Source organism: Populus euphratica, unplaced genomic scaffold, assembly GCF_000495115.2.
Source record: "Populus euphratica unplaced genomic scaffold, PopEup_1.0 scaffold2091.1, whole genome shotgun sequence".
Classification (NCBI taxonomy): Eukaryota; Viridiplantae; Streptophyta; class Magnoliopsida; order Malpighiales; family Salicaceae; genus Populus; species Populus euphratica.
Genome location: NW_011501996.1, coordinates 10,222 through 22,368, shown reverse-complemented (window position 1 = coordinate 22,368; position 12,147 = coordinate 10,222). Strand labels below are relative to the sequence as shown.

At 33.8% G+C, this 12,147-nt stretch overlaps 1 protein-coding gene and 1 long non-coding RNA gene across 3 annotated transcripts; one reads left to right on the top strand and one right to left on the bottom strand.

The window, feature by feature from the left end:
• Window positions 1–312: 312 nt before the first annotated feature.
• Window positions 313–11,317, bottom strand: LOC105118714 ((S)-coclaurine N-methyltransferase-like). Of its 2 annotated transcripts, XR_841009.1 has the most exons (9): window positions 10,999–11,317; window positions 10,170–10,278; window positions 1,920–2,144; window positions 1,689–1,788; window positions 1,500–1,610; window positions 1,284–1,367; window positions 994–1,052; window positions 527–857; window positions 313–470 (listed from the first exon to the last, which is right to left on the bottom strand). XR_841009.1 is itself a non-coding variant. In XM_011016724.1 (8 exons), exons 1-8 carry the CDS (start codon window positions 11,183–11,185, stop codon window positions 665–667), a joined length of 1,068 nt encoding a protein of 355 aa, XP_011015026.1. In that variant the 5' UTR covers window positions 11,186–11,317; the 3' UTR covers window positions 313–664. The 2 variants fall into 2 exon arrangements, 1 of the variants encoding a protein (XP_011015026.1); XM_011016724.1 differs by having other exon boundaries at window positions 313–857.
• Window positions 2,771–9,169, top strand: LOC105118712 (uncharacterized). Its single transcript, XR_841008.1, has 2 exons — window positions 2,771–3,157; window positions 8,945–9,169. It is a non-coding gene; the product is annotated as an uncharacterized LOC105118712 (long non-coding RNA).
• Window positions 11,318–12,147: the final 830 nt, after the last annotated feature.

The following is a 12,147-nucleotide window of genomic DNA, read 5'->3' as shown; positions in this document are numbered from 1 at the left end:
TATTTTTCTTATCGTATATATATAGAAAGATATAAGTGTTAGCTTTCTGATGCTAATAGAATCATTTTATTTCAACCTCTAGAGTTCAAGCTATATACAAAACATTAATCAGAGATTAAATTTATTAATCATCTTCAATTTACTTCGTTTTGAATGTTACATTCAAAAATATCTTTCAAACATAAAATAATAAAAATAAAGATATTTATATATAAAACATAGACAAAATATTATATAAATAAATAAAACTATTAAATAATATAATTGTGTAAATAGCATGCGAGAAGCTATTCCTAATGTACCAATGAAAACTGAAATCGAAGAAGGAAATTTTGAAGTAACTGAGAAACTTGGAGCATGGCTCGCCTGTTTGATAAAACAGAACCTGAGAGATTGGTTCTGGGACAACCCAATTTACAACTGTGTTTGAGATATAAGAACACAGTTATTCAACTGACAACGGAATACACTTTCAGCGGTGTTTGAGATATAAGAATACTGTTATTCAGCTGACGACCGAATACACATTCAAAATGGTGGTTATTCAGTCGACAGATTCACTTAAACCCTATCATTAAGGCCTTATTGACTTAGAAAAAGAGATGTACAGCACCACCTCTTCCAACATAGTCTTATCTTCTGCTGAAAAGGAGATTGGAATACTTCATTTTTTATTAAAAAGGAAATGTGCAACCATCCACTCTTCTCCATTGTTGTATCCAAAGAGTTCTGCAACAGCAATGAAGAATGTTCTCCAGTAAACAGTCCACTTAACAGCTTGATCTTTACCATAGGTTGACTCCATTATTGTCTTAATGGCAGCTAGGTTCCGGTCCATTCTTTTGAGCCACTCCTCACTGAGAGATGTCAACGTAAGAAAAAAATGAGATGATCCATTGCAACAACCGAGTAATTGATTGGGAAAGTTTTGAACTTTAGCTTCTTAACCAAGAACATTATTGCTGTCATAAGTGTGGAGTTTTTCATCCTTACCTTGTCTGTGAATAATGTTTCCCATTCACAAGCCAATGATCAACAATGGAAACATCATCCTGCGCAGAGAGTTTTTAGAAGGGAGCCTTCGATAAGTGAGCAAATGAAACTTATGCAGCGTTTGGAATTCTCTCATGTTCTGATATGCTTATACATGTCAATTTCATGATTTAATATTGTATTTCTAATCATTTGGCATATCACCAGAAGTTTGGATTGAGATTTGAATCTAGAGCCTGGTATGCTTGGAAAGTAAAGCATGTATTTGACGTTGAGATTGCAGTGCTGACCTGGAAATAAAGTAACAGATTTGCAGAAGGCATTGTACCTCCTGTGAAGAAATACCTAGTAATCCAGTCATCTTCATTAACATCCTGAATAGAAAGAAGTTGGAATGTATGTTTATTCAAAATTTGCAGCTTCTCAATGAAGAGATGCTTAAGAATAGCTAATTTAAAACAATACTATGAATGAAATTCCACTCAAAAAATTTTGAGTAGCTCTACCTCAAAATGGTAAGCAAATGCCTTGTGACAGAAATAATGAACAAAAAGAAGGCCATCTTGTTTCATCCACTTGGATATCTTGTTAAGAAGATCTCCATAATTCTTCATATGCTGTGAAAGGACAAATTCAATTTTAAACCAAGTCAACTTTGACCTTCAAATCCCTAATGTAGCATGAAATGCACCCACCTCAAACATTTCAATCGAGTATATACGGTCATAGGATGCCTGCATTTCAAATGTGCTAATGTCTGCAACAATGATCTCCACATTCTGCAGCTGAAGATCCCTAAAGAAATGAAACCGAGAATATAACTATAAAATATAAAGTGGGCAATATTGCTATCAATCAGACAATACTAGATGTCTGAATCCAAAGTCAGATCCCATAAACACGTGCCAATATATCAGGTAGCATACCGGCACTGCTCATCAATGTGTACTTTCTGTGTTGTTGAATTGCAAATCCCAGTAATTTTACAGTTACTGTACTTTTGGGCAATGTATAAAGAGAGTGACCCCCAGCCACATCCAACGTCAAGGACAGTGTGTCCATCTTTTAACTGTGACCTTTCGCAGTACAGCTCCAACATTGCTTTCTCAGCATCTTCCAAGGTGTTCGATTTATCAGAAAAATAACAACAGCTGCACTAGTTCAAATACAAAAAAGCTCATAACATATCAAAATTGATGGCCTTCTACACACTAATTTGAAATGATTAAAGCAGAAATGTTGATCACTGGATTGTTTTTTACCCTCAATTTTTCAAACATTTCTCAAAAAATACAAAAAAAAAAGCATTTTTCATTGAATTTCTCCACTTTTTCAAAATTTAACTATTTCCCAAACTATTGGTTTTGAGTAGGTGGATAAAAAACAAAAACAAAAAACAAAAAATCAAGTGTAAGTCGAAAAAATATAGGAAAAGACAAGATAATGAGCAAGAGGGGAAAGTGAAAAATATTGAAAAATTGAGAAGAAAAAAATGGAGTGAAAAAGAAAATGAGAGAGTGAGTAACTAATCTAAAAACACCATATCAAACAAAATTGAAAAAAAAAAATCAAACCAAAGGGTTATTAGATTCAAGCCTATTAAAAATAGTTCATTTGGTTATAATAAATATAAAACCGAACTGAATCGAACCAGTCACAACCAATCAATCTATTTTTTTATTCATTTTGATTTGGATTAAAACTTTTAGAAAAATAAATCAATTCGATTGAGCTTTTTGGTTCACACCAGATCATTCGAATAGATGCTCACCATGATTGTCAAACTCGTGAGTTGACTTGTAAAATCGTGCGATTTTACAAGTGAACACAGATATAATGCGATTTTACAAGTTAACACAGATATAATGTGCGAAATCGGGTAAAAAACTCGAAAATCGGCAAACTTGATCAAACTCGGTTAAAATCAATCAAATTTAGTAAACTCAAACTGAGTTTACCAAGTTTGACAAAATTTACCGCATCTTCTCAATCCTCTCCATCCCATTTGTCTCATGGTCTCTAGTCTCCTCTCCTCTCCTCTTCATCTTTGATTCATCATCCCATTTATCTCATGGGCTCCAGTCTCCAGTCTCCTCTCCATCTTTGATTTGATTGTCTTCGCCTCTTCAATCTCCAGTCTCCAATATACAAAACACCCATGTTCATGGTATTGGTAGGAGAAATCACTGGTGGTGGTTTTAGAACACTCAGAGGGGATAAAACACATGATTTTATTACAAAAACAAGCTTACAAGATTACAAAACTCACAATCTTAATATACACTCTCTCTTTCTCTATTATGTTTCTCTCTACTCTTTCTCATACTCAATAACACAAACTTAATAGCTTATTTATACATAAATTCAGAGGTAACAAATGGTGGTGGTTGCCAATAGGTGGTTGCAGGTGGTGGTAGTTAATATTAGGTGGTAGCTAGTGGTGGTGGTTGGTGGTTGATCGAGTTTACCACAACAAATCCTCCATTTAAACTCCATCGAAGGTTGTCATACCAAGCATGAACTTTATTTTGATAAATATTTCTCCCTTCATTAGCTTTGTAAAGATATCTGCATCTTGATCATTAGTTTTGCAGGATATTAGTTCAACTTTGTTGTTCTTTACATGCTTTCGGATAAAATGATGACATGTATTGATGTGTTTACTTCTTTCATGATATACTGGATTCTTGGCTAATGTAATCGCTAAATAAATCTTTGTAAGACTTTCATAAGAAAATCCCAAAAACTTCAGCATATTCCTTAACCATATTAGATGGCATATAGCTAAGTTGACAGCAACATATTCAGCTTCACAGCTTGATAACATTACTATCGATTGCTTTTTAGATGACCATGTGAAAAATGTATCTCTTATGAAAAAGACAAATTCAGTTGTGCTTTTCCTTTCATATAGATCTTTACGCCAATCACTATCCGAGTAGCCAATAAGATTGAAGTTTTTACTTGAGGTATAAAACATACCTTTATTTATTGTTCCTTTGATGTAGTGAAGAATTCTCTTGGCTGCATTCAAGTGAGACTGGTCTGGTGTCTCCATATATTTGATAATGAGTCCGATTCTGTATAGTATATCCGCTCTAGTACATGTTAAGTACCTTAAGCTTCCTACTAAGCTTTTGAAATAAGTTGAATCAACATTTCCAACTTTACTCTTCCTCAATTCTACTCCATTCTCAACTGGAGTTGATACTGGATTGCTGTTTTCCATCTTGAACCTTTCTAGAATATCTTTGGTGTAATTTCTTTGGGATACAAAAATCCTTTCATCTTTCTGCATTACTTCTAAGCCAAGAAAATATGTCATTAGACCAATGTCTGTCATCTCAAACTCCTGTACCATGCTTTTCTTGAATTCTTTAAACATGGTAGGATTATTGCCGTTGAATATCAAGTCATCAACATATAGGCATACAAATAATATATTGTCATTTACTTCTTTCTTCACATATATTGCATGTTCATATGGACATTTTTCAAATCCATTGTCTTGAAAATACCTTTCAATTCTAGTATTCCAAGCACGCAAAGCTTGCTTCAAACCGTAAAGGGCTTTTTTTAACTTGTATACTCTGCCTTCATTTCTAGCTTCAATTTATCCAAGTGGTTGTTCAACATAGATCTCTTCTTATAGGAACCCATTCAGAAATGTTGACTTCACATCGAGTTGATAGATCTTCCATCTATGTTGTGCAGCTAGTAAGATCATCAGTCTGATTGTCTCTAGTCAGACTACTAGAGCAAATACTTTTCCACAGTCAATAACTTCTCTCTGTTTGTAGCCTTTTACCACTAATCTTGCTTTATATCTTTGTACTTCACTTTTTAAATTCTTTTTTGTCTTATAGACCCATTTGACACCAATTGCTTTCTTATCTTCTAGTAGATTAGTCAACTTTCAAGTGTTATTCTTTTCAATTGCATGTATTTCTTCATCCATTGCTTCTATCCACTTCTCTTCTGTGATAGCTTTATTGAAGCTAAGTGGGTCAGTATTTGTAAAGAAACAAAATAGAGTTGTATCTTCAATGACTTGAGTGACATCGTATAACTCTTCTAGATTTCTTATCCTTTTTGGTCCTCCTGATGAGGATGCTAATAAGGATGCTGATGGTGGTGTTGATGATGATTATGGTATGTTTGATGTAACCATATTATTCGATAGTTTCACCCATATTTACGTAATGTTTTATCCATGTTTTATATTTAAAATGCCTTGATATTCTTTGTTTTATGTTTTGAAGGCACTTTTGGATGAAAAATGCAAAAAGGAGTAAATTGGAGATAATTGGCAGATTTGACGTTCAGTCAATGTTTTGTGCAGAGCGTGAGTTCTAGAGATCGAAATGAAGTGATTATAGTGGCACTAAAAAGCTAACATCCATACCTTTCTGGAAATGTAATGCAAGAAAAATAAAAAGAGGAAGATCATCACAAATCAAAACCCCCCAATTGCATAACGTATAACATAAAAATTTGAACTAAATCTTCCTTGTGGGATCGACCCCTTGCTTGCTATATACTATATTGTGTGTTGTGTTTTAAGCTAGGGTAATTAATTTGTGCGACCACGACATCACAACAATGTTTTTCCTACTGAGTATAGGGAATCTGTATGCCAGACTTTGTGGCTCATCTGCTAGACCTTCAGCAAGTACTGTTGGTACTTCCACTTTGTCTTCAAGGATCAAATCAATACTGATATATTTTACTTCTTCTTGATCATCGTTCCACTACCAAGATTTATCTTCTACAAAGATAACATCTGTACTCATGATCACCTTCTTTGTGATAGGATTATACAGCTTGTATCCCATCCTTCTATCACCATATCCGACAAAGATGCATTTCTCGCTTTTATCATCGAGTTTGGTCATTCTTATATCTAAAATCTTTGCATATGCCACACAACCAAAGACTCGAAGATGGTAACACTTGGTTTGTGACCATTCCATGCTTCTTTAGGAGTGACAGCTTGCAGACTTCTAGTTGGACAGCGATTCAGTAGATACACTGTATATGATACAGCTTCAGCCCAATATTGTTTAAGCAACTTTTTTGCTTTGAGTAGACTCTTGCCATGTCAAGAATCATTCAATTTTCAGTTGTGATGTATAGGCTGGTATTGTCTAATGCCTACTGCCTTGTTATGTACAAAAGGCTTTAAAGTCATTTGTTGTATATTCTCCACCTTGATCAGATCTCATGGTTCTGATCTTGTAGCCACTTTGCTTCTCAACAATGGCTTTAAAATCTTCAAAACAATTGAATACTTCTGACTTCCTCTTCAAAAAAGTATACTCATGTATTTATGCTAAAATCATCAATGAAAGTAAGGAAGTATCTATTTTGTCCAGTTGACATAGGCTTTATGAAACCACACACATCTATGTACATGTCTAGTGGGTTATTTTCTTTCCAGTTAACTTCTTTGGCAAAACTAGATCTATGATGTTTGCTAAGGACATAACTCTCACAGACTTCATCTGGATGATCAATGTGAGGCATACATTTGACCATCTTCTTGCTTGCAAGCATCTTCAAACTTGTGAAATTCAGATGTCCAAGCCTTCGGTGCCAAAGCCACTCTTCATTATTGGTGATGGCACTCAAACACTTTGCGGCAGCATATTTGATGTTTATAGGAAACATTCTATTCTTAGACATCTTCATATGGATAATTAATCTTCCATTATAATCTTTAATTATTAGATTACAGTTCTTCTTAAGAAGAGTGTAACCTGTCTTCAAAAGTTGGCTTATACTCAGCAAGTTATGCTTAATAGTTGGAACATAATAAACATCTGCAATGTAGCTATGATCACCATTCTTCAAACAAATTGAGATGTTGCCTCTTCCTTTTCACTGGAACTTTAGAGGTGTCTCCAAAAGTGATTTGGCCTTTTATAATTTCATCTAGATCTTCAAATAGATCTCGTTGACCACTTATGTGATTGCTAGCTCTAGAATCCAAATATCATATATTCCCCTGATTCTTACCTAGTCCTTATTGGACTAATAATGTAGTTGGTCCTTTAATGATGGCATCCTTCTTTGTATAGTTGGCTTGCTCACGTACCTCTATTGGAGCTTTCCTTCGAGATTCAGTACTATATTGCCCAAATTGATTGCAACTATAACACTAGATATTTCTCTTGTCATGGTTATTGTAACCGCCTCCTTTTCCTCTAGGAGTAAATGCTTGTTGTCCCCGGCCTCCTCTGATGGTGTCTCTACCTCCTTTTCCTCTGAATCCTGTATTCCAAGATCTTCCTTGAAATTGTTGAAATCCTCTGTCTTTGTTAACTCCTTCCTTGAGTGGTATATCCATTTGCTGAAATCTCCCTGCCCTCCTTGAGAGGCAACTTTGATTGTAAGGCATGATTAATTGTCTTATCTCCATTTTTTTTTCATAATCTTTTGCTTATGAGCTTACAAAGAACTCATAAGCTCATCCACCGTCAACTTGTCCACTTCTTTAGATTCTTCAATAGAAACAATAATAAAATCAAATTTTGGATCTAGGAATCTAAAAATTTTCTTAGTAACTCAAGCATCTGCGAGGACTTTTTCATTTCTTCTTTTTTGATTGACTATCACCATAATTCTTGTGTGATAATCAAAAATAGATTCTGATGACTTCATTTGCACTAATTCAAATTCACCTCGCAAGCTTGAAGATGAATCTTCTTGATTCTACCAGCACCTTTATATTTTTGTTGGAGAGCCTCCTATATTTCTTTTAAAGTTTTTGCAGAATTAATGATTTCAAAAGTGGCTTCATCAAGACATTGATAAATAATAGTCTTTGCTTTGTTGTATTTCTTTCCATTAGCTCTCAAAAGTTATTTCTGTGACTCTTGTAATAAATCTTCTACTTCTTTGGACTCTGGTTCATTATAGCCATATTCAACAATCTCTATACACTTTTGTGAACCAAAAAATATCTTCACTCTGATATACCAATTATAATAGTTGTCTTTGGTAAGCTTCGGGATGAATATTTGTGCATTTTCTATAGTCATTTTGCTCTTTAAATGACTATATCACCCTCTAGGAGCTGAATTTGGAGAAACGAGCACTGTAGATAGATCTAGAATGCTCAAAACAGTAGGGAAGTGATTTGACTTAGTAGAAAACGAGTCAAAAATAGGCTGAACCGGTCAGGAAACCGATTTTGGGTGTTGGGCGGTTCGCTGGGGCTGAACCGGGAATATTTTATGCAGCTCGGCTTGTGGCTCGGTTGAGGCCTGGCTTGTATGGCGTGACTCTGAGGCTCGGCTTACAGCTTATACACCTTGGCTAAGGTCTTATACGGCTTGACTTGATGGCAGCTTACACAGCTCGGCTCAACTCAAATACGACACGCATGTGATTAGTCGTCTTCTTCCTCGGGGTGTGTGGGCTACGCGTGGGCTACAATGGTAGAATTTCAAGCAGCGTGTGTAGGCTAGTGTGAGCTCTGATGAAGCTGATTTTTGCACCAGTGAGTTCGTATGAATGAAAACTACACAATGGAATGATAAAAAAATGGTTTTTGAAAAATTTGAAAAAACAGATATATATCCCAAGAACAAGTCTATTTTTTTGACGAGTAGGGCTCTCATACCAATTGTTGGTGGGAGAAACTACTATTGGTAACTTTAGAACACTCAAGAGGGGATAAAACATGCAGTTTTATTTCAAAAACAAGCTTACAAATTACAATACCTCTCTTTCTCTCTTGTGTTTCTCTATACTCTTTCCCACACTCAATACACATAAACTTAACAGCTTATTTATATATAAATTGAGAGGTAGCAGGTGCTGGTGGTTGATAGTAAGTGACTGCAGGTGGTGATGGTTGATATTAGGTGGCAACTAGTAATGATAGTGGTTGATGGTAAGTGGCTGCAAATGATGGTTGGTGATTAATTGAGTTTAACTCCAACACATGGAGACCCACGCAACACCAGTGAAGTGCAACAATCACCAGAGAAGAATAGATTTGAGATGGGCTAGGGGGTTGGGTTGCTAGGAGGAGCTTTGATTTTTAAGGGTTTTCTTTTTTCCTCCGTAATAACTGAGATTGTCGGAAAAAAACTTGAACTAGAAGTAGAATAGGAATACATATTTCTCGAAGAAGGACGCTAAAGAAATGCTTATCTCAAGGCTAACACCTAATAGGAAAAATCCCAAACACCATCTTCAATAGCTGCTGATTTGAGAACAAGAACCATGGCATTCGATACAACCTAGTCCCGCCTTTGTCTTAACAGCTAAGCCAATAGCAGCACATTCAATAGCAGCAGCAGCCTAGGTAATGGTTGGTGGAAAATGGTAGTCTTGGGTTTAGATCTTTGATTTTTTTTCTTTTTGAATAGGGATGGACCGTGTGGTTATTGGAACAATAATACTAAAAGCATGTTTGGTTCGTGTGTAAATAATTAGGCATGTATGGTTTCTCATTTTTTATGAGTATATGTCAAGCTCAAAACAAAATTTTCACTTATAAATTATAAAATTTTTCATTAATTAGTAGAAAAATTACATGAAAGTTTTTATGATTTTAATTGTTAAAGATTCTTTGTAAATATCTAATGGTTTTAGCACATTATTAAATATATAAATGAATTCTCTAAGTTCTAACATAAATGATCCCGTAATAATTGCTTCAACACTAGTAAATTGTTTGTTTTAAATTTATTAATTATTAGTTAATGAAAAGATATTTAAATTATGTATGAATTTATATTTAAACTATATATTTTAAATTATTTGAACTATGAATGAATTTTTACTTTAACTATATATTTTAAAATGCTTGAATTCTATATAAAAATAAAATTTCTTGTGAGTGTATGATCTATTTTTACAATCTAAATTTATTTTATACTTTTCATACTATATTAAAAATATATTTTTGACAACCTTAATACTTACCCTTAATTTTTGGTTAGTTTTGGTATGTAATTCTTGACCTTGTAGCAGACCTGTATTCCTGCTTGAGTTTGTACTAACTTCATTCAACCCCTTCCTCCGGGGAAAATTGACAAATTGTTACATGCATCACAGTACATACTATATAATTTAAAGCCGCAAATGTCAAAAATCTATTTCTTACTGATGACACTTCTATGAAAAACAAATTCCATTCCAATCAAGATGCATGAACATACCTGTATTTGAGATTTTTCCCGAGGACCAGCTTAAAGAAAGAGGTTGGTAATTCATAATGTTGAGTTTTTGGCTTATCAGTCTCGATGGCTATACGCATTTCTTTTAGAGCTGCAAACATAGGCACAAACATAACCATTTCACACATCAGGACAGATAAAAAGAGAATAATAATAATAATAATAATAATAATAATAATTCAATTTCTAATTCTAAATCACTTTTAAACGAATTCATTCCTTGGCTTCGAACAAATTGTTCTTTTACTCCAAAGTTCATGACTTCCTTTTCGTCTCACTGTGAAATTTCTTATTGTTTTTCTTTTCACCACTAATTCCAAACTGGGCTATTTATACTGGGATTTAATTTCTTATTTGATTCCTTCTTGTTTATTCAAATTCCAGAAATTTTCAAGTTCTTGGAATTTATAACTAAAAGGATCCCAGGAGGTAACTTGATTCCAATTCCCAACACAACCCACGGCACCATGGCCAATCCCACATCATAATCAAATAATCAGCACCGTTAAAAACGTTGAAAATAGCCAACTCCACCTTAAAAAAATAATTCTTATTTGCAACCACCAAAAAATAAATTCTTAATGAGGAGAAAATAAATTCTCTGAAACCAAAGGATGTGTCGTTTTAGCCTGGCCGTAGTCGTTAATGGCTTTTAGCAATGACTTGTTGCCGCCTGTGAATCACCCCAAACTCATAATTGCCTTTAAGTTTTAATTTGAAGACGTTTTGTTTCGCGTAGTTTTTTTCTATCTCGACATTTAGAGACATGAATGATGAATGCAAACATATATATGAGGTTAGAAAAACTTACAATGAACGAATTGGAGAAGGTCAGCTAGCTGGAGTTCAGAGGATGTCCTATAGCAAGAACGAAGACGGTATGCCACGAGCATGCGAGTGAGCCTCCTGATCACCGCATCTGGTAGCAAATTTCTTTCCAGAGATGTTAACATCACCTTCACCGTTGCTTCATAAGGCACCTGCATTAATCTCTCCATTTCGAGTAGAAATCTACTACAGCCGCAAGCTAGCTAAATACCTCTGTGCCAACACAGAGAGAGAGCCGCACCCTCTAGATTGGATTCTGACTTCTCTTATACTTGATGTACTGAGCTCCACGTAGGGTTCCGTATAATGGGCTTGATTGATTTTTAAGTTACAAACGTTTTCTACTTTGACCCCTGGATTTTACCTTTTTTCATTCGAGTCCCTTTTTAACGAGGGTAAAGTAGAAACTAATTTGATTAGATGGGATTTATTTAAATTAGGTTTAGTTTGATGGAGAAGAAATAATGACGTTAAAACGATTATTAATTACTATTTTGCATTAGATTTAGAAAATGAAATTTAAAATTATTTTTTTATTTACAAAAAATCACATATTGAGTTGATATTCCAACAATACATAGTTAAAAAAATGTCTTAAATTTATTTTAACTACAAAGTTTTTAGATTTGAGAATTGATTCAAATTTGATATTTTATGATTAGAATCAACTATACATTAATGCAAATTAAAAACAATCTTAATTCAAATTTGCTATGAATTTGAGATAATGCATGACAAACCTTCCCACCTATCCAATTTAAAATTTAGATTTGATAGTAGGATTATTATATGGAAGATCAAGTGTAGTTGACATTACAAACTAAAAGATTTCAATTGTGATTATCTTGTAAATTAAATAGAAAAACATAATTTTTTTTAATTCAAAATTCAAATATTTCATCAACATAATCCAGTTAAGTTTTTTAAAAAATCAACTTCAAATTAAATAATTTAATCCAAATAATGATTAGATTCAATACTCTAAGTTGATTTATATATATAAATGTTTTTCATTTAACTCCTTTCAAAAAAATCTTTCAATACTATGTTAATTCGAACTAACTATATTCACAAATACTCTAAAACACATGAAAAAAAAGTTGTAGCCTTCTTTATATGCTTTTTTTCTGTT